At 31.7% G+C, this 27,135-nt stretch overlaps 2 protein-coding genes across 5 annotated transcripts; both read left to right on the top strand.

Annotated features, from left to right (window-relative positions):
* The first annotated feature begins 476 nt into the window (after positions 1–476).
* LOC134721323 (uncharacterized) lies at positions 477–14,818 on the top strand. The gene is made up of 7 exons (XM_063584234.1): positions 477–575; positions 3,786–3,957; positions 4,659–6,582; positions 8,272–8,581; positions 8,868–9,057; positions 9,758–9,896; positions 10,844–14,818. The coding sequence occupies exons 2-7, from the start codon at positions 3,799–3,801 to the stop codon at positions 11,185–11,187; spliced, it is 3,066 nt and encodes a 1,021-aa protein (XP_063440304.1). The 5' UTR covers positions 477–575; positions 3,786–3,798; the 3' UTR covers positions 11,188–14,818.
* A 4,974-nt stretch (positions 14,819–19,792) lies between these two features.
* LOC134707484 (glutathione S-transferase Mu 1-like) lies at positions 19,793–26,475 on the top strand. 4 transcript variants are annotated; one of them, XM_063567252.1, is made up of 7 exons: positions 19,921–20,060; positions 20,459–20,534; positions 21,346–21,410; positions 22,763–22,844; positions 24,343–24,443; positions 25,275–25,370; positions 26,082–26,475. In XM_063567252.1, exons 1-7 carry the CDS (start codon positions 20,028–20,030, stop codon positions 26,280–26,282), a joined length of 654 nt encoding a protein of 217 aa, XP_063423322.1. In that variant the 5' UTR covers positions 19,921–20,027; the 3' UTR covers positions 26,283–26,475. The 4 variants fall into 4 exon arrangements, with proteins under 4 accessions (XP_063423349.1, XP_063423322.1, XP_063423331.1 ...); XM_063567279.1 differs by lacking the exons at positions 19,921–20,060; positions 21,346–21,410 and adding an exon at positions 19,793–19,893; XM_063567261.1 differs by lacking the exon at positions 21,346–21,410.
* Positions 26,476–27,135: the final 660 nt, after the last annotated feature.

Raw genomic sequence — 27,135 nt, 5'->3', positions numbered from 1 at the left:
GCGGTCGTATAAAAATGGCAATAGAATTAAATATCTCAATCGCAGTCTCACTACCATAGATATTACACAGATTTGGACATCCACTTTTATATAAATATTTTAGAAAAAAAAATATATACTTAGTAGTGTATATATACAAATGTGTTTTCATGCTTTAATTGATATTATAAAGTTATAAATTATTTATTTTTAAAGAACATCTTCAATAAAAAAAAAATATTGTACTATATTTCTTATGCTTCATATTGTGATAAAATGATTTAAAATTATTATTAAGCTTTTTTATTCTCTGCTAATCACACCAATGAACAGTTTTATTCAGTGCCGGTTAAATAGCGAATTTGCTATTTTGCCGGTGCCGGTCCCTAAATATATGCATATGCACCTTTTAATTTTAAATGCTTCTAGTCAACATAAAACATAGTTGAAATCAGCATAAATTGAAACTTTTCCTGCGAATGTAAATTCTCAATATTTTCTACGGAAGTGACGATTTTATTAAAAATAGACATTGGGAATTACCAACTATGACGTCCATTAACTATAACGAAAGTGTGTAAACATTTCATTATTATGTAAGTATAATGCATTTATATGCTAACTATTTCAGATTAGTTTATATATTTTGACAAGTGTATAAGATGATCACTTTCATGTGTAGGTCCTGACACCAATTTTCAATTCTAAAGTAAATTAATGATGGTAATCGTTTTCCTTCTCTGACATTGTTGACATAATTTTGGTCATTCTTGTGAGTTTGATCACAGGTATTTGGAGCAAAATCAAAAATGATTTACTTGGGGTTCGTCCGGATAGCAAAAAAAGGTATTGCAATCGACCTATGGATTGTTGATACTTGTTGTATGTCTATACATTGTAGAAATTGTATAAAATGTGAAGACTTTTGTTTACAGTGAGACCCAAAAACATCTCTCAACAGTTGGCGTACTAAATTATACTCCTTGTACCTTTGATAACTACTCTCAACAGTTTTATGTTAGTTTACAAACAGATGAACCAAATACTATCAGATCATAGGCGATCTAAAAAGGGGGGGGGGTCTCCTCTTTTTGGGGAACAAAATTGGTTGATTATTTAGGGAATCACTGAAGCATGACTGGAGTCCCTCTTTCCCCCTTAGGTCAGTCAGTGCCCCCTTATCAAAAATTCTGGAATTGCCATTGGCGACAACCCTTTTGTACATGGATTTTACACAGAATTAAATAAGTGATTGATTGGTTTATACATGTTATAGTCACATACATTTTTTCTGCATTGACAAATAACTGGATGTCCAGTCACAAGTATTTAAACTGATCTGAAAAATGACCTGTATACCTTTAATAGTTATATTTGGGAATAAAGGTAAATTAGAGTCATGTGTCTGTGTGTCCGGGCATTTACAGCTTGTAAACTGTTGTAAAATTATTTTTTGTAAAAAAAATATATCTGGAGGATTTCATAAAAGGTACCAAAAGCTTCTCCCCTTTATCCAAACTTCGATATTTGTTTCCTTTCTGTTCAATTCCAATTCTATCCTCTGACCACAATTATTCTTCCCCTTTGCCACAATACATTTTTTGGAAAAAAAATGTAACTGCTTATAGACCGTTATCATTCTAATGAAATATGCTTTCAGGACAATCCATCAGTGCTTTTTCATTTGAGAGCTATATTAATTAACAAGCCAATAATAGGGTTGGAATTTTGTATAAATGACTAAGGCTAATTTCTACCCTACTTTCATTTTGGCCAAATCACTACTTTCACTTTCAACAATAATTTGTTTCTTCATGTTTTTCTTATTTCAATATATATGCAACTGATATGCCCCCTTAAAAAGTAAACATTTTAAAGAAAACAGTAGACAGCATACAGTTATTCTCTATATATTATAGTATTATAATCATAGTATACATGTAAATAAACATAAAAATAATTGTCCTCTCACTGAGTACTTATGCAAGTTTAAAACCGGAAGTCTTACCTATGACTAAAAGTCGGTCTGACGAAGGAAACAATATTGGGATGCATTTTTTGTTTTTCTCCCAAAATACCTCAATCTGAATAATCATAAGAATGGATAACAACTGGATAACAAATGCGACTATGTATGGTACCTAAGGACAAAGAGGCATGCTGATTAATTTATTGTGGAAAGAAGAGAAGCAACACTCAAAATGAGGTCTTTTTGAATAATAGTATAGATGTATATAAGTTCATCACCAATATGTATTTTATTTAATATCAATGCCAATATATTTGAGGTGGTTCTAGTACTCTTACAGTGTATGCATGTGTAACTGTTCCACTGCCAAAGTTTCAGAGATTACACAATTTTGAATCATTTTCCCTTTCACATTCAGATTTATTTGGGTACTGATGGGACTTTCTAATTTCGAAAAGAAGAACACTATTAGTCCCTTTTAAGAATTTAAACTTTTAAGAATAAAATAGCTTCAATGTCCATTATAAAACTGATTTGGAAATGTAATACTTCCTAGCCTTTGGAAAATTAATTTTAAATTAAAAATCTTTGATATTCCTCATGTTCCTTGCTCAGGTACTTGGAGAAAGGAAAATCGTTTTTGGCCTCCTGGTTTTATTCGTATTTTTTTTTTTTTTTTTTTAACAATTTCCATTACTTTGGTAGCTTCTTTAACATCAAAAGCAGCCACTGATATCTATACATTTTCATCTCCTCTGAAACCACATGAAACATTTAACCAAGCATAACACAGTAACAGGAAATATTTACTTGTTTGGAAGGGTCTATCAGAATTACTTTGATTGGATCTGATTGGAAGAAATAAAAAATTACAACCAAAGACAATCTTTGATTCTGGTTGACTTCTATTTATTTTCAAACATCTCATCTGAAACTGAAAAGCTAAATGTTTTGAAACTAAACAGCATTGATGATTGTAGACACCCTACACACTACACACTACACACTGTGTAATGAATCACTTTCATCTTATGTTAAGGTTTGTTTAAGATGTTATATATATACGTCAGTGGTATTTGATATTCAATTGAATGAATGAATTTATTTATTTGCAAAAAAAATTTACATGCTATGGCAATCAACACATATATTACATATCTTGTATTAACATTGCCTCTTTTCATTTTCCGCGAGTGCCTTACAAAGATGATTAAATGTTTGCATAACTTAGATGTTAAAGAATTGCTTTTTCATTATAAGTATCAAAATAAAAAATAGGCGAGACACTGTGTTGACAGTTTTATTATTGAGAATTGATACTGTCACTCATTATCGATTTGATCGAAGCATATAATTTCTTTCTTAATTTTATACTGTGAAAAGGAGAGAGGTATATAGTAGATTTTTATCAACTTACCCCTAAAAATATTATCAACCGAGGTGAAGCGAAACCTTTGATATCATCATAACCAAAGGCACCTTATAGAAGTCGGCTGAACTAAGTCATATATTAAGTTAAAGTACAACTGTATTGTTTGAAACTGAAAATTTGGTAAACATTAAATCTTTCCACAGCCCAATTACAAGGCTTATGAAACCATCAGGAATCTTAGTGGACGAACAGTGTTACTCTTTTCAATATGATGGAATAGGACCTGTTGACTTAGGAAGCCAAACATATTATGTTAGGGTAGATCCAAATTCGTTTTTAAGCAGATCCTTTGAAACGCACAAAGAACTTGATTAGCATTACACGATGAAGTTACTATTGTTGTGAACGGAAAACCTACAACACATACAACAATAATGTACGTCAAACTGTTTTTCTCTGTTTCAGAATACATGTTGACATGGATGAAACTCACCAACTAGGAAGTAATGTAAATCTGTATTCCTCGCTTTCACAAGATGACCACAATGATGGAACAGACACTCAGAATTCAGATATAACCAGAGCCTCTTCAGAATCGAAAAAGGTTTCATTTAAAGAAGATCAACAACCAAGACAGGTTTGTTTTATGATATTCACATGCATCAAATTCTGCTTTGAAATAGGTTTTTCTATATTCCCCGGTAATCATTTTGGTAGTAGATTCAAACGATATATTTCTGCTTTGCTTTCAGACTAGATTACCTTTCAAATTTGACAGTTATATTATGGTTGCTACTGTATGCAATTTCTCCTTTCAAAGTTGAATAAAAATTTAGTACTCGACTAAGGATCAAACGTTATTATTAATAGATCTTTATCTAACATTATTATCAATCAGTTGTGGAGAGGTTGCGAAAGATACATGAATATACAAACACTTAGGTCGAACATAAACTGACAATGCCATTACAAAAGTGTTAGACGATAAATAGACAAATAATTTGACCAAAAGCACTACAGATTATGTCATTCATGGCGAAACACGATGTAAATATTTTAAGCATTAATGAGGAATTATAATATTAGTACAGTTAGTTTAATTGACTCATGTACCTATACCCCATATCTATTCTCACGGACTATGAGAAGATTACCATTGTAGGTCATGGTCAAGTGACTTTCAATTAATTATATAGACATTCTGGCATGCTGTCGTTAACATATTTTTTTTTTAAAAAGGCAGAAGAATTGGTCGAATCAATGTCACAAATATTTTGAAACATGGCTTTGAATGCATTCACCCTTTCATAAATAAAATGTTTGTGTTGCTGTTTACAGGTAATACAAGGTCACCAGAACCCTCCAAATGCCTCATCGCAGTCTCAACATATGAGAACTAGTTCTTCGATTAAAAACATACAGTCATCTTCTCATGGAACTCCAAATAAAGACCAACAAATTTTAAACTCAAATATAGCAGCTCATAGTAATGTGAACCCCAGAATGTCTGACGCCCATGTCATTGTAAGCTCCAATAGGAACAGAAGTCGTAGTCCTAATGATGACCAAAATATGGACCAACAACTACGTACGCAACCAGAAAGTACAGGTCAATATAAATCACCAAACAGGTTGTCAATTGATACAGAAACTGACGCAAAACCGATGACACCTCATTCATCACAGACTGAATCTCTGGAATTTGGAGCAAAGGGTGGTACATACGAAACCTTCAAGAAAACAGAAGAAATGCTATGCTTCGAAAACAATGTATTGAGACCTAAAGATCATTACGACCAACCTTTAACTCCCAAACATTTGATAGACATGGTAATTGTATATGCAAAGTCAGACTATCAGAAAGCTTTAAACTATAAATTATATCTAAAAGATATAGCTGACAAAAATGGTATGGAAGATATAAAAATTGAGTTATACACCAGCGAAGATTTTCCAAATAATGATGTCAGAGTTGTTGAAGAGGTAGTAAATAGAGCAATGCGCGTTCTAATGTTGTTGTCAGCAAACTTTTCGAACGAAGTCAACTTAAATTTTATCAAAGAAGAAACCATTGGAATGACAAGACTTCAAGAACTTCCACCACAAGAGCAGATATCCCTGTTTGCAACAACAATTATGAACAGGAAAAAGCATTGTATACGACCTGTTCACACTGTTCCTAAGAAAGAACAGTACTCTAGCTATAAGACACCTGTAGGTTTATCAGCTCTACGGGGATTTGAATTTTTTCCCGAAAACAAAAATCAGTCGTATGAAAATGCTATGGCTTTGGAGTTTTTGAAGAAGGCCAGAGAGGATCGAATTTATCACATGAACGAATTAAGACGGCATCAAGCACTAGACAATCCATATATTTCACAAATATCAGAAAAAGATAGGACAGGGCAGTTTTTAAGAACTAACCAGGGAGAGTTAGACATATCTGATAAAACAAATAAGGACGAAAGCTTAAGAAATAATACATTCAGATCCATAGAATCTAAACAACAACATTCTATTAGAGAAATGCCAGTGATGACATCTAATGGGACAGGGACATCAGCAAGACCACTTCCTCAAGAAAATTCCTCTGTTGTTTGCCCGTCGAAACAAAAAGTTGAACTAATTAATCGAAGTAATACAAAACCAATCGGTGAGTCATCGTGTATAACATCCAGTTACGTGTCGCATCGTTCTTGTGAACACGTTTTTATGGGTAAAGAGGACTCACTGCCGACAGAAAATGCTCAGAGCAATGTGCCTTCGAGTAAAACAGTCCAAAACAACAATCCAATTAAACGTGATCCACCTAAGCTTTCACTTCTTATACCAAATACTTCAGAAAGCTTTGATCCTTCAGTGGAGAAAGATTGCATGTCTTCTCTGGAACACGGCGATGAAGAAGAAGATAAATCTGCAGATTCGATTCTTCCAAAAACATCTGATGGTTTAGAAAGTCCGCCGTCTTTGCTGATGAGTGATAGTTTGGTATCCGATGAAATTAAAGAAAAGCAAGATGAGTTCCCACCTAAATCACATCTTGGATATAATCAACAAGATGTAATCCTTCAAGCCAAAATGAAGCTTATGAATTTAGAGGGACCTGGGGATGTCAGAGAAAGCAAGGTATCATATAGTGGTCCTTCTGGAAGATCGGGAATACGTTCTGGGGCTAGTCCTGGCTATGATGAGTACTTGGTGGGAACCCCTAACGGAAGAAGATCAGGCAGTAGTCATGCAATGGATGATAGTGCTGGACTAGGTAAGTTTTTTTTAAATGAAACAGAACTTGTGTTTGAGCTCATAAACGTTTGACACATATCTAAATACAATAGTGTAAATTTAAGCCAGTCAATGTTGAGAAAAGAATTTCAAAACTAATATAGAAGATATTTCCGTACTGCATAAGATTAATACATTTTCTCATTTTCGAACTGATACTTGATTAACAACTTTTTAAACTAAAATTATTTATTTTCATTGTTCAACTGATTACGGGTGAATCAACTTTACTTGGATACAAGGTAATACATTTGGTTAAAATCTTATTTTTGATTTGTTTTACCATTCTTTATGATATAAATAATCATTCAAGTTCAGATTTAAAAAATAAACTTCAGTTTCCAACTGATGCCTAAAGATTTCTGATATTCATTCTTAAGTGTCTGAACTAGGCTTTGAAACATCAAATTCGTCGCATTTTAGACAATGAATTGCTGTTTTCCAATCCCTGGTTTTTAAAATTTTATTTTTAATACTTCTTTCGCTAGTGAATAACGAATATTGGGATTCGATGTTATGGATAGGTGCACCATCCCTTACTTTATGGTTAACAAAAAGAGGCTGTAGGATCAATATAACAGTCTTTTCGTCGGTTTCCAAAGTAAAGGCAGCAATTTTCAAGCTATATCAAATTTTTATACTCATTGTATAAAATTACATATGTTATATAATCAATATATGTGGTCCTTTTTACGTCAAACCTGAATTTTTTTGTTAATTTAAAGTATGATACTTTTGTAACCGTTTGGTTGTTGATTTTATTTTATAGTCCGTGCTTGGTTTATCCTATCACCTTTGTTACAGCTTTTGTCGTCCCCGGACTTTTGGGAACCAAAGGAAACGAAAACCACCTTTTTCATAATTTTACATTATATACTAGAAGGTTTTAGTTTTCGTCAAAAGTTCAATATATTTATTGAGTTTGCCTTTGTTCGTTAAAACAACATATACAGTAACATAAACGGTACAAAGTATACGGCACCAAATGCAAGAAGTAAGAGTCTTGAATGTTGCCAAAAAAAATAGCATAGTTGTTACAATTTTAAATGCTGGTAGGGACTCAATTGGAGTTTGACACAACACAGTGTTGCTCTTTGTCCATAAATTCTTCATGCACATGGATGCCTTGGTTTGTCTTTTCAGTCTTATGGTAGCAAGTAAAATTCTATTTTGCATTCAATTTTTATCATTTTGGTATAAACTACTGTTATATATGATGCCATTTTTATCTAGTCAATAGTATCCGTGCGTTTTAATACAAGTCGTCAAAGTTATTGATAATGGGTATTCATGTGCAAACCTTCACTCCTGTACCAAAGTCAGAAATATAACAGTAATTCTTCCATTAGTTTAATGTGTTTTAGCTTTTGATTTTGCCATTTGATAAGTAACTTATCGATTTGAGTTTTCTTTGGAGTTTTTGTATTTTTGTTATTGACTTTTCACAAATAAACATAATGTGCAGGAATTTTATTGCAAGTTTATGGACGAAACGCCAAATGAATACACCAATTAACTCGGGGACCTCCTTCAAAATAACCTTTATCATTACAGGTATTATGAATAATTGAATATGTTAGTGAAAGTGACACTATTTTATAATGTGTTTTAATTTAACCGGGAAAGAATGACTTTCTCATGTAATTGTTTCATATTTATTGGAAAATAGGCACAAGAAGTCAAACTACCAACAGAGCACCAAATTTGACCGGTTATCCTCCACCACAGAGCATCCACTACCATTATCATTATCCTGACCAAGGACAAGGGATAGATGTGGAGGAAGACCAGGGACCTGGGACTTTCCTTTACCAATCAGAAAGTCGAAGGCCACCGTCGTCCGTTAGGAGAAGATTATCATCACCTAACAGGGTTAAGTCTGGTCCAATATTCAACATTCAAGGATGTGCCACAGTGCAGATTGGTGATGCCAACGTGGTCACGGGTAACCAGACCGTAGAAGCAACAAACAACAATCGGTAATACATTTGACTCTTGTTTATCAAGATGAACACTGCTACAATTGTTAAGTTCATTTCTAGCATCATTTTTGTGTCAATTGTTAAACATATTTTCGTCTGTCCGGCCGTTCGATGCCTGTCCGACTTATCAATCTTTTCAAAATTCTTATTTTAAACTAATACAGTAATAGTCCAATGCATCCTATCTTTGTGTCGTGCAACCTTCGTTTGATTGATATGATGATTGAAATGTATGTTGGCTCTGTAAATATGATATGATATGTGTAGATATATTTTATTACAGGATGAATGATAACGATTCAAGAAATAATCGAAATGAACAAAGAGATGATTGGTCTCCTGAATCACCAGATAGTCAAAGGGGTGATGGATCGCCTCAATCTGCAGGCATTATTATGGAAGAACCAAGGGTGCATGGAGGTCAGCCAGAAGGTTCCCTTAATATGTTGAGTCCAAGCAATGATCCTGTGAAGGTATATAAATAACAAATAAATTTATTAACTTCTTTGAATGTTTTTTTCTAAATTTAATAACATTACCAGTTTTACTGCAACCGTTTTAAATATTCCCAAGTGTTTTTAAAAATTCAAGGGTTTATGAGGGTCAGACCGAATATGATAAAACATCATTGATCTTTAAAAGGTACAAATATATATGTATAGGAACTAATTACGGATTTTTTTCTAAATACTCTTATTTTGAAGTTGATTACATATCTAATATTTCTTCAGCTATGCATAAAAAGTGAAACTACAATGTGAACGTATTCAAACACAAACACATAAATTGTATTTATAAAATATAAACAAAGCAACTGTACCTTAACCCAAAAATCTTTTTAGATGATGTATTGAATGCTTTGTGGCAATTTTTTTATTTTCATTGTGTTCTATGTATGTGTACAAGTGGTTTTAGGAACAATTAACATCATTCAGAACCTGGTCTTTATCCTGTACTTAAATTGATTTGCACGCATGTATAATTCACTCTATCAAATGTTTTGGTTGGTTTCACAAATGGTTCATTTTCATTTTGCTTGATATATATTTATATATATATAGCTTTGTCTATAGAAGAGGAAATTTAAAAGTGCCTCTGATGAAAGAAAAAAAATCCTAGTATATGTGATGAAATTATTCACTTTTCTATAGATATAATTCATGTATTTTACAGAAGGTCGAATATGAATCTTCAGACAGTAATAGTGATGAAGATAACAGCAACATTCCACCCGACGGAAAAGGTTTAGATTCAGCAGAAATGTTTGGTAATGGTGCAGATTTAACCCAAAACTTGTCTTCCAGTTTTACAGGTTTGACATATATAAAACATACTCTACAATTAAATTATTCAATACATTGAACCATTTTAAAGCGTGGTAACTACAATTATTTCAGATTCAACTACTTTGTCACTTGGTATTGTCCCAAAAAATACAGATTTGGATTGCTCTCGATTATATTTATACACATTCTAAAATATTTTCATTTCCTCTATGCATTTTATCGACACGACGAGTGCCACATGTGGAGCAGGATCTGCTTACCCTTCCGGAGCACCTGATATCACCACCAGTTTTTTGTGGGGTTCGTGTTGCTTAGTCTTTAGTTTTCTATGTTGTGTCTTCTGTACTATTATTTTTAGCCATGGCGTTGTCAGTTTAATGTCTATCTATGAGTTTGACTGTCCATCTGATATATTTCGTCCCTCTATTATCAATGTAGTTACCCCAAAATTATTTAAGAGCAGTACTAAAACTTTTTTTATCACATTCAAAAGTAAAGTAAAATAACAAAAATACCGAGGAATAATCCAAAGGAAAAATCCGAAGTCAAATGGCAAAATCTAAAGCTCAAACACATCAAATGAATGGATAAAACGGGAACTTAGTGGTAAAAAAGTTTCCTTTTGGAGCACCTCATACCAATCTTTTTGTCTTTAAATTTTTATGAAGTGTTTGTAGTGGTTTGCTAGTCTTTTCTATCTACATGTTTAAAGCAACACACATTTGATTTTTAGGACTATAAGGTCCATCTAACCTGTTGGTTGATGACATAGAAATCAACATTATGACCCCACTTCATGAAAATTGTTTTGTTCTCATAGATATAACTGTTAAAAATCATCTAAAAAAACTGATAGCAAAACAAAACAAAACTATCTATGTCTTAAAGTTCTTAATGTCTTTTGGATACCTGTCGATAAACACACTATTGTTAAGAAGGTATTGAAATTAAAACTTGTCACTACATTTTTCAGATAAAACATATCAAAATAAGACAGAGAAGGCAACTTTAAAGGATGAAATATTTCAGAAAGCCCACAATTCAGGAAATATCTTAACAAATGAAAAAGGAACAATGGCATGTGCATCAGATAAGGACATTAGGTCAATGGAAAATTCAAAATCTTCCTTAAATGTAACTTCACTCAAAAGCTCAACAAAAGACAGTGTGTCATCATTAGAACTAGTATCACTTTCAAGTCATCTGAGAAAAGGAACGTTCAGAAAAGATTTGATAGCTCTCAAATTGCATTACAACCAGAATGTAAGATGTGAAATTACATGTTCTGGGGCGTTACATGATGATGATGTAGATTGATAATCCCCTTTATATGGTAAAATTATCCGTATGAACCAATATAATTCCAATCTTGCATTTTGTAGGATAGCAAATCTGTGATTTGGAACAGATACAATCATTATGTAATGCATGGTACAAACAGAGCTTACTGTGTATTCGAATTGCTATAATGTCTTTCAGTATAATAGTTGTTTATTGTAATGTTTTAAGGATTTTAGTGCTTTTGTTTTGTGTAATACCATATTATACATGTATATTAATATCATTCATCTTTTGTATTCAATATTATAGATAGGGAAAGTGTATTAAAATCAGGATATCTCTTCAGCCTGTCGTCATTATCACAAATACCCATGAAGTTTGCATTGATTACCGTGAATCTTTACACTTAAAACTATTATTTGATAAGGATGCAATATTGTTTGCTATATACAAGCCGAAAGTATTGTTTTCTTTCTGGAAATTAAAATGCATCATATGAATATAAGTTAAGACCAAAAGGTGCTTCCTCAGTTATTTCGACCAATAATAGGTTTCCATTTGTGACATTAATTTAATGTGTAATGAAAATGAATATTCATAGTTCTATTGAAGAAGAGAGTGTTACCTGTGCAGATGGTTCCTGATCTATGATTAGTACCCAATATGAGTTTACAGCATTGCTTCCATTTTGTTTATCCTTGTATTTATTTTTTACTTAATTTGTATTTTACCGAGAAATATACTATCAACTACAAACACATTATGTCAGCGTCTCTGTCGATTTACTTATTGGTATATGATGTATGTTTGCACAGTTTTGGCTGCTGAATCCCATTTTCTTGTTGCATGAACCTATTATTTACTAGTAGATATAAATACGACCATTTGGGAAGTTTGCCGAATTTTGTTAATACAACGGAACTTTAAACAACTTCATTCAAGTGGGAGGTTTAGCTACCCTAAAATCATGTTTGATCCATCAATGTTTTTACGGAAAATGTCTTTACCATGACTGGAATGTGACAGTTGTTTTTAAGTAATTCTGATCGTTGATTACGTTTGATTTTGCATGATTTTAAGGACTTCCCTTTTGATACGACTGCAAAAATTGAAAAAAAAAATCGTCGTATATTGCTATCACGTTTGTGTCGTTGTCGTCTGTGGCGTCCGAATACTTTAATTTTTCGCACTCTGACTTTAGTAAAAGTGAATTTAAATCTATGAAATTTTAACACAAGGTTTATGACCACAATAGGAAGGTTGGGATCGGTTTTGGGAGTTTTGGTCCCAACACTTTAGGAATTAGGGGCCAAAAAGGGCCCAAAATAAGCATTTGCTTGGTTTTCGCACTATAACTTTAGTTTAAGTAAATAGAAATCTATGAAATTTTGACATAAGGTTTATGACCACAAAAGGAAGGTTGGTATAGATTTTGAGAGTTTTGGTCTTAACAGTTGAGGAATAAGGGGCCCAAATAAGCATTTTTCTTGGTTTTCGCACCATAACTTTAGTATAAGTAAATAGAAATCTATGAAATTTCAACACAAGGTTTATGACCATTAAAGGAAGGTTGGTATTGATTTTTGGAGTTTTGGTCCAAACAGTTTAGGAATAAGGTGCCCAAAGGGTCCAAAATTAAACTTTGTTTGATTTCATCAAACTTTGAATAAATGGGGTTCTTTGATATGCCGAATCTAACTGTGTATGTAGATTTTTTATTTATGGTCCTGTTTTCAAATTGGTCTACATTAAGGTCCAAAGGGTCCAAAATTAAACTTAGTTTGATTTTGACAAAAATTGAATCCTTGGGGTTCTTTGATATGCTGAATCTAAGAATGTACTTAGATTTTTGATTATTGGCCAATTTTTCAAGTTGGTCCAAATTGTGGTCAAAATATGCCAAATCTAACTGTGTATGTAGATTCTTAACTTTTGGTCCTGTTTTTAAATTGGTCTACATTAAAGTCCAAAGGGTCCAAAATTAAACTTAGTTTGATTTTAACAAAAAATAATTCTTGGGGTTCTTTGATATGCTGAATCCAAACATATACTTAGATTTTTGATTATGGGCCCAGTTTTTAAGTTGGACCAAATCAGAATCTTAAATTATTATATTAAGTATTGTGCAATAGCAAGAAATTTTCAATTGCACAGTACTCAGCAATAATATCAAATCTTCAATTGCACAGTATTGTGCAATAGCAAGAAATTTTCAATTGCACAGTATTGCGCAATAGCAAGAAATCTTCAATTGACAGTATTGGGCAATAGCAAGCAATATCTATATGCACAATATTTTGCAATAGCAATCAATTTTCAATTTGAGTTATCTTTCTTTGTCCAGAATAGATATTTGTGTAATAGCAATCAATTTTCAATTGGGGTTATCTTTCTTTGTCCAGAATAGTAGTGGAATCAACTTAAATCATTGTTTTATACAATATACAATGTATTTTCACTTTTACTACCAACTGATAAATTAAAACAATCTTTACCATTCAGTGATAACAAACACTTTTTTTTAACATTTTAATATTTGATGATGTATTTAAATGAGCAGTTATTGTTGCAAACTCCATTGGAAATTTAAATTGAGATCATTTTTGGAATAAGGGAAAGGGGGATGTGAAACAAAATTGGAGGAGGGGGTCAATTTTTCTCATTTCAGATTTCATAAATAAAAACAATAGCAAGAAATCTTCAATTGCACAGTATTTAGCAATGGCAAATATTTTCAATTGCAAAGTATCGCGCAATGGCAAGAAATATCTAATCGCACAATATTGTGCAATAGCAAGAAATTTACAATATTCTTTGAAAATTTGAGTTATCTTTCTTTGTCCAGAATAGTAGTTGAATCAACTTATATCATTGTTTTATACACTGTACAATGTATATTCACTTTTACTACCAACTGATAAATTAAAACAATCTTTACCATTCAGTGATAACAACACTTTTTTACATTTTAATATTTAATGATGTATTTTAACGAGTAGTTATTGTAAGAGGCCATTAAAAATTTGAATTGAGATCAGTTTTGGAATAAGGTAAAGGGGGATGTGATTGTTTTTTTTATTAATATTCAACAGCATAGTGAATTGCTCAAAGACAAAACAATTTTTTTTAGTTCATTAGACCACATTCATTCTGTGTCAGAAACCTATGCTGTGTTAACTATTTAATCACAATCCAAATTCCAAATTAAGAGCTGAATCCAGCTTGAATGTTGTGTCCATACTTGCCCCAAACGTTCAGGGTTCAACCTCTGCGATCGTATAAAGCTGCGCCCTGTGGAGCATCTGGTTGGAATTTTCCTTGGAATTTATTTTGTGATAAATTTCTTATTATTTTGAAGATATGTCCTGCTAGTACAAAAAGACTTATGAATGAATACAATTAATTGTACTTGAAATAATATCTAATATTTAGAAGAAATCTGTAGAATTATTTGTCTTGAGGTATATTATTATGAGTAAAGAACTCGTAACATGCATTGTTACAATCTCACAAAGAATACAGTTTAAGAATTGTAGACAGATTTTTGCAGTAATTCTTCATCAGCTCATGATTTAAATAAAACCTTCTATTCACATATCTTGGATTCACTATTATAATAAATAATGTTGAATTTTAGTTTTTCTTTGTGATTAAAGATATGAACTATTGTGTTTTACATTTCTTAGTTGATGCATTTGAAAATTATATGAGAATGGAAAAAAGGTACTATCATGACGATTGGTATCATGCATCTTTTGTATTTTAAATTATAGATAGTGAAAGTATATTGAAAGCATGATATCTCTTCAGCCTGTCTACACAAATATCCAAAGAATATTTCATTTTAACACTTTGGAGAAACAATATAAAGACAAGGATAGAATATTGTTTGCAATAAACAAGATGGGTGTGTAGTCTCCTATCTGAGAATTTAATATGAATCATATGAACATAAAAAACCAAAATGTGCCTTTTAAGTTCTTTCAACTAAGAATATGCATGTATTTTGACATTGGTTTAATGTGTAATGAATACGAATATTCAGAGTACTATTGAAGAAGACAGTGGTATCTGTGCAGATGGTTCCTGGTCTGTGATTAGTACGCAATATGATCTTACAGAATTGCTTCCCTTTTGATTATCCTTGTATTTATATTTTACTTAATTTGTATTTTATCGATAAATATACTATCAACTACAAACACATTGTGTCGATTTACTTATTGGTATGTGATGTATGTTTGCACAGTTTTGGCTGCTGAGTCCCATTTTATTGTCGCATGAACCTATTATATAGGTATAATTGCGACCATTTGGGTAGTTTGCCCAATTTTGTTAATACAACGAGATTATAAACCACAATCATGCAAGTTGGAAGTTTAGCTACACTTATATCATGTTTAATCCATCATTTTTTTTCTTCAGAAAATGTCTTTAACATGTCAGGAATGTGGCAGTTGTTTAAATTAGATCCGATCGTTGATAACGTTCGATATTGTCTGTTTCTGAGGACTTCCCTGTTTTAGAATGTACTTTGGAGTTTGGTATTTTTGTTTAAATTTTCTTATGATTTTTAATGATATGTTCTGCTAGTACAAAATGAATGAACATCTAAATGTTCTTGGTATAATATCCAATATTTAATAGGGAACTGTTGTATGATTTATCTTGATGTCTACTACCTTTATGAATTAAGAACTCGTAACATGCATGACATTGTTACAAGCTCACTAAGTATAGACTAAGAATTCAAGAATTGTAGAAATATTTTTGCAGTAATTCATCCTCAGCTCATGATTTCGAAATACCTTCTATTTACATATCTCGATTTCACTAATATTATGGATTATGTTGAATTATATTTTTTGTTTGTTATTAAAGATATGAACTATTATGCTTACAATTCTTAGTTTAGACATCTATAATACTAAAATAACGAAGTCCAATTTGTCAGCCGTCATCACGTTAAAACGATGAATCAAAGAATTCAACTTTATATATAACTAATATAGTACGATGTTGTTGATTAAAAAAATACACCACTCCAGGCTTATTTGCTTTCCACGTAACTAATATTGCAAAAAATTAAGAAGTTCCGGGTCGAGTCCGACACCGATACCAATAGTATATTACCTGTTACATATTACCTTATATGTACGTTCCACATCTGCACAGGCGCACCACCAAACAGCGTATTTAGGATTTTGCTGTATACACGGGTTATAATCACAGGGTTGACACTACTAAATTCAATCATTGTCACATTGTTCTCTATTGTAGTATTTTAATCAGTATGACTTTCTAAGATGACAATACGAATACTAAAAATCTGGACTTAATATAAGGCGTATATATAGGTACAGTTTTCAATTTGTTAGTCGGCATGACTTAAAACAGCGTATCAAAGAATTCAATAAAGTAGTATTAATATTACCAATGATTGATAGGTTCCAGGTCGACGGATTCAAACAGAAAGATTTTGAAAGCAGAGAAAACTATGCGTCTTAAAATCGGCATGACTTTAATATCAGATGACAATACCAATACTAAAATAAGGCATACGCATAATTATCTACTTTAATTCAGTCACGGACCCGCGATATCACGGGTGCGTTCTAGTATTATATAAGAATGGAGAAAAGGAACTTTACATGACGACTAACCATAAGATATTTGATTATTAATGAGCTTTAAAATGTTGAACAATTCCTTCTTTTGCCTTTAAAGATAATCAGAGCTACAGCGGACAATAAAAATTCAAGACTTATTCAACTCTAACAGAATTAAAGTGGCATTTGACACTTGGTGCCATTCTTATATGAATTAGTAAGCTGTGTAATTAAATATTGTAAGTACTAATGCCATAAAATCTGCAATTGAACTATGTTTGGTTGGAATCAATATGGTTTAACAAATACAAGGAAGCCCATTTTTCAACCTTCTGAATAAAAAAAAATCGTTGTTATTGTTAGTATTATTTCGATTTGAAATTGTCACTTGAGTTAAAATAGCGTTTAATCGTTCGTTGTTTCAAATTAAAATCCTTTTATCTTTGATGAGTTTTTCTGTTGACATTGACGATAAAAAAAAATCATCTGAAGGTATAAAATGCATGTATAAACAAGGAATAAGATTTATAAAAAAAAATATTAGCTTGTTTAAAATAGTTAGTGTAGAAAATTATTGAAAGAAAAAACAGTGCATGTAATAAAAATCTGACCTAATCCAGCTTTTTTGTATGTAATGAACAGTACAAGTCATAAAATATATGCAAACAATGAAAACCGAAGTGAAAGTATTTCAATTTATCAGATATAATTTACAATCAGAGAGAACTTTTACATGCAAAATGTCGGACGTCACAAGTCATTAACTTCCGGTCAAAACGGAAACCTGAATAAACTGGCTCACTGTCCAAACCGGCCCTTTTTCATAGTCCCGTAGCCGGCCGGTTTATACAGGTTTTACTGTACATTTAAAAAAAATGAACCTCTACAGCTCACAAATTTTGTCATACACATCGATACTGTATGACAGTGAATTGATGTTCCGAAAACTTAAATATATATTACCTTTTTACACCTGGCCTAATAACTTTTTTAGTCAATATATCAGTAACAATCAAACATGTAAATGCTAGTTCGACTCTCTTCTTTCATTTTCAGCCCAAACTTAGAAATGGACGAGAAAGGGAATAAAATATAATTTAATTAAAGGAAATTATATTCGTGAAAATAAAAGTCACCAATGTGGTCTTTGGGTCAATTTTAAGGTGTAATACCACTAATTTATATTCATACTTTGTTGGATTTAAAGTAATATGAAACGAGTTTTGGGTAAAAAAAATGTCTTAAAAAATATACTTGTTATGTTTACATTCCCTAAAAACTAAACCATTCGTGGCGGTTTCAGTACGAAAATCGCGATTATATGGCATGCAAACCAGAAAACAAGTCCATCTGCTACGAGTTTTTTCATAACAATGGAGGTTAATTAACTTTCGTAAGCACTGTTCCGATGATTGCCGATCTCCACCAGCGTAAACAATGATGACGTCAACGATGGATGCTGAGGTAAGTCCACGTTATACTGGTTCAGAAAGAAGTTAAATTTCAAGCGTTAAAGTGCCTTGCAGAGAAATTCTTTTAACTGTTTATCAAAAAAGAATATCAGTTGTAATATTTCATCCTTACTTCCTCGATATATATTCAAAAATTGGACTGAAAACGTTAAAATCGTGAAGAATCATTGCTAGGGGCCCCAATTGGGGAAAAGAAAATAGAACATAGAATCTATCAATTTATCTAAACTTCTCGTCGGAGTCTACCGTGTCACATGTAAAAATTATCTACAATTTATTATATTTGAATGAATAGGTAAAGGAGTTGCCAAAAAGTGTCAGATAAACAAAATTTCAACACGAACGCAAACAAACAGATATCAAATTGCCGTTTTGCAAAAACAGCAAGTTGTGTACCTCGGAGCAAGAAGGCACGGGTCCCTCTTATGTTGAGACACTTTAAATGATGGAATAGGTCTCCTTGTAGTATTAGTAACTGCCAGCTTAAAGTTCGGATAGAGAAGTGACAGGAATGCATTGTATTTTACAACTAATCAGGCCGCCACTGAACCCTCCTTAGTCGACTCTTTTGTAGACGAAACGCGCGTCTGACGTATATATAAAATTAAATTTAGTCCTGGTATCTATGATGAGTTTATTTATAATACTTATTAGGGAAACTCAGTGGCAGTATTACACCTTTAAAATAAATGATAACTTGATTAAAATAATACTTGTAAGTTATTTTATATACATACACATATATATACCTTGAGAAAAGTAAATATATATGTGTATTAACGGTGAATTTTAAAAAATAAGAAAGGTATGTAATAAACCAGTAATGTACCGAACATCTACATGAGCACGGAGTTAGTTATTTTAAAGCTCCATTGGGGGATGTTAGATAGACAACATGGTGTCAATATATCAATGATTTATCATCGACGTTTGAATATTATTGTGTTCCGTCCGCCTTTCTTTACCGACGATATACATAGACTAGTATTCAACCGGCAGTGGTAACGAATTAAATCTGAAATCACTCGAAATCCAGGGATTTTTTCCGCTCACGCCCTATCTAAAGTGGTATTTCTAATGAATTTTGGTTTTTGATGCAAGTACTTCATTTGTATGCCTTGACATATGATTTTATCCCCGCTACAGAAACTTCTGTACAGCGGAATCAACTAGAGAAATAAACAGGTTACGTTATACCCAAGCTGCTCTTCATCCAACATATTTTGGATTTCAAATATTTTTGCCACGAGCATCACTGAAGAGACATGTTTTGTCGAAATGCGCATCTGGTGCAAGAAATTTGGTACCGTTAATTTTATTACAGCTTTATTATTGTGCACAACCGAAAAGAATTCATTAATATTTGGTAATCTACTTTTAAAACAGTAATTAGTTGTTACGCGTAAACACTGTGTTGGTCTGCCAGACTTTCTTTCTTCCTGTTGTCGATACTTTGAATTTTCAATATGTTGAATAAACATTATGTTTTTGTGGATAAATCTTCACTACTACAAAACATTATGACTTCATATTTGATCTGAGGCTTGGCAGTGATGACTTGTAACATTCACGCTATTCAGATCTGGCAGACGATACTTATATACTGAATGAGCCAAGAATTATGACGATAAGAGGTGCAGCGTCTTGTTTTTTATATCCAGGTAAATAAAATATTATACCCGGACTATTTTTACAAACGTTCTGTGTGTTATCACCGGTTTTATAAATAACTTTACATCTTGTTTACATTGCATAGATATGTAATTTTTACAACTATCTAATTCAAAACATTAACATGTCTGTTCTCGGATACTGGAAGACAAGAGTGGTAGTATAATTTTTCTTCAGTATATTGAGGTTTTTCGTTGATAACGCTTTTTGTGAATTGACAAATTGCATGCCAAAATATAGTCCTCAAAGGTTCAAAGGTTCTGGAAGAAAAAAAAGAACATTTACGTTATACATTTCATTTTTTTTTTTTTAAATAAGGCATTAAGGATTTAATCAACTTATTACTATCAGAGATTATATTTGTCAATAAAATAAATCAAAAAGTCTGTATAAATTATATAGAAAACCCTAAAATGAAAATAACTAACGCAGGCTATATTGCATATACATGTAGCTATGTTGGCTCCTGGCTTTGGATCTCTCTTTCATCCATAAACATATTGTCACATTCATTTCATTCATTTGATTCATTACTATTTAATTAATACATTTCAGCTTGCACAACCAATCAGACTTTTGCTGAATTATGTTGGAGAACAATTTGAAGACGTGCATTACGTATTGGGAGATGGTAATTTGTATCTCTTTAGAGAAAAACTAATGATTAGAAAATCATAGTATAAATACATATCAAATAATTCAGGCTTATCACAAGACTCGTGTGTTACTCAAAGATAACCAAACAAACCTAAAAAGAAAAACCAAAAATACCTCAACAGAAAAATTGTGTTAAATTTGGCTATGGTCATCTTTTTTTGAAGTACAGGTACGAAACCCAAAGTGTCTTGCATGATTTATAAACAGTTTATTTGCAGTTAATGAATAAAAAATGATATTACATGGCAACACATTATAGCCGAATTACTAAGCTGTTGTTGCACATAGGGACGTATATCCATTCACACTGGCAGCAACCTAGTAGTTGTAAATACTCATCAAAGGTTGCAGTTTTAAATCGCGTAAACGACAGTATCATATCGCCTACATGGGACTGATCTTTCGCGCTCGATTCGGAAACAGTTGTAGGCCTATTCAATTAAGAAAATGAAGATCACTGATAGCTTATCGTTTCATATAGAAGATATGCAAACACTGGTTAGTAGAGAAATAATATTTGTGTGTGTCTGATTGTCTGACACATACATTCTGATTAAAGTATTTTGGTGTTATAGAATGAAAACTTGAAAATCCCACATGTGTTAAACATACAAATTATAGCATAATAACTAAAAAAAGTTTTTTGTTGTACATTCCGTTAACTGTCTGATAGGAAAATTTGCGTTCAAATGTATATTTTTGAAAAATTTAAAAGATGTTTCTTTTGGATATTTATTATATTTCATTTTCTATGTACATGTATTAGTATTAACGTAATATTCTAGGTCCCGAGTTCAGCAAAGAAGCCTGGTTATCAGTGAAACACACATTGGGTCTCCCTTTCCCTGATGTGAGTTTTTTTTTCAATTGTTCATATGATGTAACATTTTGGGGCATTTAGTGTTTATGACACATGCATTTGTTCATAGTTTATTAAAATCATTCAATACTTCTTAAAACCATGTGCCATCTAGGGCTTAATATGCATATAGTATAAAGACATATGCCAACCTTAATATGTCTTTTGCATTTTGTGCTTGGCTTTTGCCTCATTATCGTTTATATTTAAGAAATAATTCCTTCATGTCATGCTCTATGCTCATTTTAACATGGGTAGGCATTATATTTGTCGATATTTTACACTGAGCGTTAGAGCATGACATTAATGTGGTCAAATATAATGCCTACCCATGTTTAAATGAGCATAGAGCATGACATTAAGGAATTATTTCGATTCTAATAGGACAAATACAGTATTTGTATGGGTCGAAGCGTACTAAATTACCGTAAAAATGTTTGGCTGTTCTCGTTTCCTCCTCGAGGAGTCTGTGTTTCAAATTTGATAAGTTTAAAAACTTCGAGCAGGGTTAATATATGTTGTTTCATAAAAAGATTATAATAAACGTTTATGTTAGCTGCTTAAATGTATATATTTTAAAGGATAACGATGGAAATAACGTTAAAATAAAGAGTAAGTTCGTGCGCATGAGTCAAATATATTTTGTGCTCATTACAACACGCCTTTGTTTACAAAGCGTAATAAGGACGTCATATTAGAATTCATATTTTATATTTTGTTGAAAAATTAAAAAAGATGATTCTTTTGAATATTTTTTTATATTTTTGTTTGTGTTACCCTCAGTTTTAGTTTGAAAACCAGATTTGTTTTTTTCTCAATCGATTTATAAATTTTGAAGAGCGGTATACCACTGTGGCCTTTATTTCTACGACATCTCGTGTAATGCACATAAAAATTGACTTACAGAAATGTTATAGATCGAAAGGCAAATACAATTTATCATCCCAGAAAAAAAATGTATTCAAACAAACAACATTGAATACAGACTAGACAACCAAAACCGTCCTCTCGTCGGTCACAAAAAGCTGGCGGATGGTCAAATGTGAAGATTAATGTCTTTTGTGACTTTGAAAACTTAAGGAATCAACAGACTTCTTACCATCCTGTCAAAATAAACTGTTGTAATTCAAATAGAACAAAAAACGTGGTGACATTCATAGTCTTCTTGTAAATGTGTGTGTGTGGTACAAGACATAACTTTCTTTTCATTACTGAATTCAACTTCAAACTATCAGCTTATTCAATTTTGGAAATGAATGTTATGTACACTGAATTTATAGATCTAGAATAGACATGGTTTCCCTTTTATCGAAATGTATCTAATGTATAGTGTTTATTTCCAGCTACCTTATTATATAGATGGTGAGGTAAAACTGACACAGAGCAATGCCATCCTGAGATATATAGCTAGAAAGTACGATTTGCGTAAGTTAATACAGTGTTATAGCAATGGCGGGTGAAGCTAATTGTACAAAAAGTGTCATCTGCTTTACTGGTGGAGGACTAGAAACAAAAATAAAAATAAAAATATATATGTTATACTCTTTGATTCATGATCTACCTCGTCACCTCGTCATCTCAGTATTTCTTCATATTTTTGTCTCGTCTTTATCTCTAATTTTTGTATAAGGCGTTTTATATTCAAAATAAAAGCATCCATTTTGTCTTTCAGACTCTGTTTGTGACCCAGAATTGTTTATTTTTTCTATCTATTTTAATATGAGTTTTGAACATCGGTATACTACTGTTGCCTTTATTTTACATTATTTAAAATGTGAATTCCTAATCATTCAAAAATTACATGATGACAAAGTATATTATTTCATAGATTCCCATTATCATAGAGGAGTATTACGAACTTACTTGTTCTGTATTTCCTGTCATGTCATATATGGTATTAAGGGCATATGATACAGTTACAGGGGATGACATTGCTAACGTAAATTGTTATTTTCGCGACGTCAAACTATGACTTATCGGGAAAGATTCAGTTTTCGACTGATTTTGATCAATCATACTTATTTAACTTGAAAACGAGTTCATGGACCCCTGTTTTCTAAAATGCCAGTTGGTTTGATAACGCGAGAAGATTATGTGTGCCAATTTTCATAAAAAACGTGAATAGTGCAATCTTTTTTAAATCTGATAAATATACAGAAAAAATGATGTTTTTTCTAGATTCACGAGTATTTGATGAATATGATTATTTCTGAATAAAAAATGTATAAAGTTTTCGACTGATTTTTATCATTCATACTTATTTAACTTAAAAACGTGTTCATGGACCCATGTTTCTAAAATGCCAGTTGGTTTGATAATGCGAGAAGATTATGTGTGCCAATTTTCATGCAAACGTATATAGTGCAATCTTTTTTAAATCTGATAAATATACAGTAAAAAATTATGTGTTTTATACATTCACGAACATTTGATAAATATGAGTTATTTCTGAATAAAAAATGTTAAAATTTTTAAAATATTTATAAAATACAGAAATTATAATTATAAATTATTTAACAAAAAAACAATTTGTGTTTATCTTTGAAACCAAAAAAGTTATGTCATTCTTTCGAAAGGGAAAATACGGCCACAAATCCGAATTTTGAGCAAATATACTAAATTTCGATCTCATTTAACTAAAATGTAGCACATAAATGTATATTTTTTATTATACATTTGATTTAATCAGGTGAAAAATAGTCTGTATGGAAACTTTTATCCAAATTTACATACGGAATCAAAACTGTATCGTATGCCCTTAATAAGGAGGTAACATTTACATTTCGATGTTCAAAATTGTAAAACCATTTGAAAAAAAACCAGGATGACTGTCTTATGTTTGGTGCATGGAAAATCTTGAAAAGTGAATCTTGAATCTAGCATTGAATCCAGCTTTCAGTAACTTTTGAATGTAATTTTGCAGTTGGTAGAACAACACAAGAGGTAGCAGACTGTGAGGTTATGTTTGAAAATGCAGTTGACTTAAGAAATGCTACCACAGAAGTTACATATAATCCTAACTATGTGAGTACTATGGATATATTTTAGTAAAATTAACAGTTTATATGGATATTCATGTATATGTAACTATTTTTGGAATATTAAGCAGTAAAATGAACAGTGAATGCAGAAAAAGTCGTTATAAAATCTTAAAAAGTAATTTCAATCAAATATTTAGCGTTTCAAATCATAATCATATTTGTTGTTACTGACAGTCAGAACACACGGTTCAGATTATTTTCCCAATAATGAATTCATAACTATTAAGTTAGATATATTTAGTATATAGTTTCCTTTTTTTCACCAAACAAACAAAAAATCATGTTCTGAAAAATGAATGCGGTCATGTAGAACCAACATGGACAATGGTTGTAACCCTGATTTGTTTTCTCTCAATCGATTTATTCTATGACTTTTGAATAGCGGTATACTACTGTTGCCTTTATTTAAACAAGAACTCATAAATAAACGGAATGATAAAAAAAATATTACTTATCCTTTAATTTCACTCCAAGATGTAAATTGATGATTTTCTTCTCCCTTCTACTTTTTGCACCCCTTATCTCCCTGTGATCTCAAATTCGTGGATTGTACAGGAAAGATTTCGTCTGTTGCATTTGTTTTCTAATTGATTCTGATTGACAGCTAACAAATTAAAATCTATGACAATCATTTATTTTCAGTGGCATATTGTTAATTTACCATTACTTAGTAATAGCATGACATCTACCCCCAACAAATAGGTTTCATATCTCAGTTGATACAAACAGCCTTTGAATGCAATGTTCTAATCTAATCTATCTAATCTTTGTCCATGCACATTTTTTAAAACTTATTAAAATACTTTGTTGACAGGAAAAACTGAAAGATAAATATTTTGAAAACCTACAGCCAAAATTGGAGAGGTTTGAGAACTTTATCGGTGATAAATCTTGGTTTGCAGGGAACAGTGTAAGACAGTATATATAGGAATGAACTTTTTTTGAAGATCTAATAGAAATAGTGTAATGAAACTGAATGCTGTCTTTTAAGCACGATCAGAATATCACATAGGAGAAAATAAAGGCATCGCGGAAGTAATAAGCATAGAAAGAAGTGACCAAAAAGTAAATGACAGCATTTGAAATCCAAAACGACAGGAAAAAAGATAGTTAAGAATGATTATCGGTGTGTTGAATTAAAACCATTCACTTCAAGAGAGGGATGCATATATACAATTACATAAATCGCAATTACACTGGAGAAATTGCATATGCAGCAAATAAATAAAAATACCTTCCGCGCTAAAAAATTACAACCTAAGATTGGACTTCATACGTGAAAATTTTAAAACTGATAAAAATAGCGCGTTTTAACCTCATAATTCCACGTAAACAAGTCAACAACTTGCATGTCACCGTAAAACATATTTTAAGAGAGTTTTGAGTGTGGTGAAACTCGAATTCATCTCTTAAATGTATTTGTCCTTCTTTAATTGTATCTGTCCCTTCTTGTCCGGTTAATATTTAACTGGGGATGTCGGATTTAAATGGACAAAATTACAATAAAATATATCCTAAATTTTAGAAAATGCTCGCACTTTGGGCAAGAAATAGTGTTGCAAATATTGAATGCTAATACGTTATTTGTTCAGTGAAACATGTTTAATTATTTTATTTTTAGATATCAGTGTGTGATTTTCCAATATATGAACTACTTGATGTACATAAAGTCATGTTCCCAGGAATTTTGGACAAGTTTCCTAATTTAACAGCATTTACTGTCAGATTTGAAGCTTTGCCAACCATTAAGCAATACCTGAGTTCTGATAAATTTCTAGCACGTCCAATCAACAACAAATGGGCAGGGTTTATTGGAAACTGAATTGTTGTACCTGTAACTTGTGTTCAAAACTGAAAGTGCTATTACTCTGCTCCTACATTACAGAAATATTGTTACTTCGATGTTTGTTAACAAATGAATTCCAATAATAAAATAGTAATCGTAACATATGGGTGTTATGGACAATGTTGAATTTGTATTTATTTATTTAATTGTATGCGATTGTATTTTGTAATTTACCCCTTGTTTCACATGTCAATGTGAAGGAGTGTTTTTGAAATAAAGCATATTGTATTGTATCGTATTGTATTGTATATTTTGCTAAAAAATTATTTTTTTAACTTGAATTTAAAAAAAAATGTTATTTATAATTTCACATACAATCAGCAGTTATGCATTGACGTCCTATACGAATATATTTATTCCAAGAAGTAAAATCAACCCAAAAGTCATAAACAGGCAAACATATTAAAAGAATTTACTTTGAAAAAAAAAATTTCCTTACTCTAATCTCCTGAGGTGCTGTATTCCTTTACGTTTCGAATGAAATCGTGTTATTTCACAATTTTCCCATCCTCGTTTCAGCATTCATTACATGATCACTCTACTAAGTGGTCATGAAAAATAATAGTCCCATTGATTATTGTATAATTGTTTCAGAAGCCCTCGATGATTGTCAAAGTTGTCATTTCACGATCGATTAAGCAGTCATTGCATGATCGTTCAAGCAGTCATTACATTATCGTTTAAGCAGTCATTGCATGATCGATCAAGCCGCCTTTGCATTATCGATTCGTTCAAGCAATCGTGGCATTATCGTTCAAACAGTCATTACATTATCGTTCAAACAGTCAATGCATGATCGTTCAAACAGTCGATGCATGATCGTTCAAAC

Source organism: Mytilus trossulus, chromosome 1, assembly GCF_036588685.1.
Source record: "Mytilus trossulus isolate FHL-02 chromosome 1, PNRI_Mtr1.1.1.hap1, whole genome shotgun sequence".
Taxonomy (NCBI): Eukaryota; Metazoa; Mollusca; class Bivalvia; order Mytilida; family Mytilidae; genus Mytilus; species Mytilus trossulus.
This window is presented reverse-complemented; position numbering and strand designations above follow the sequence as displayed.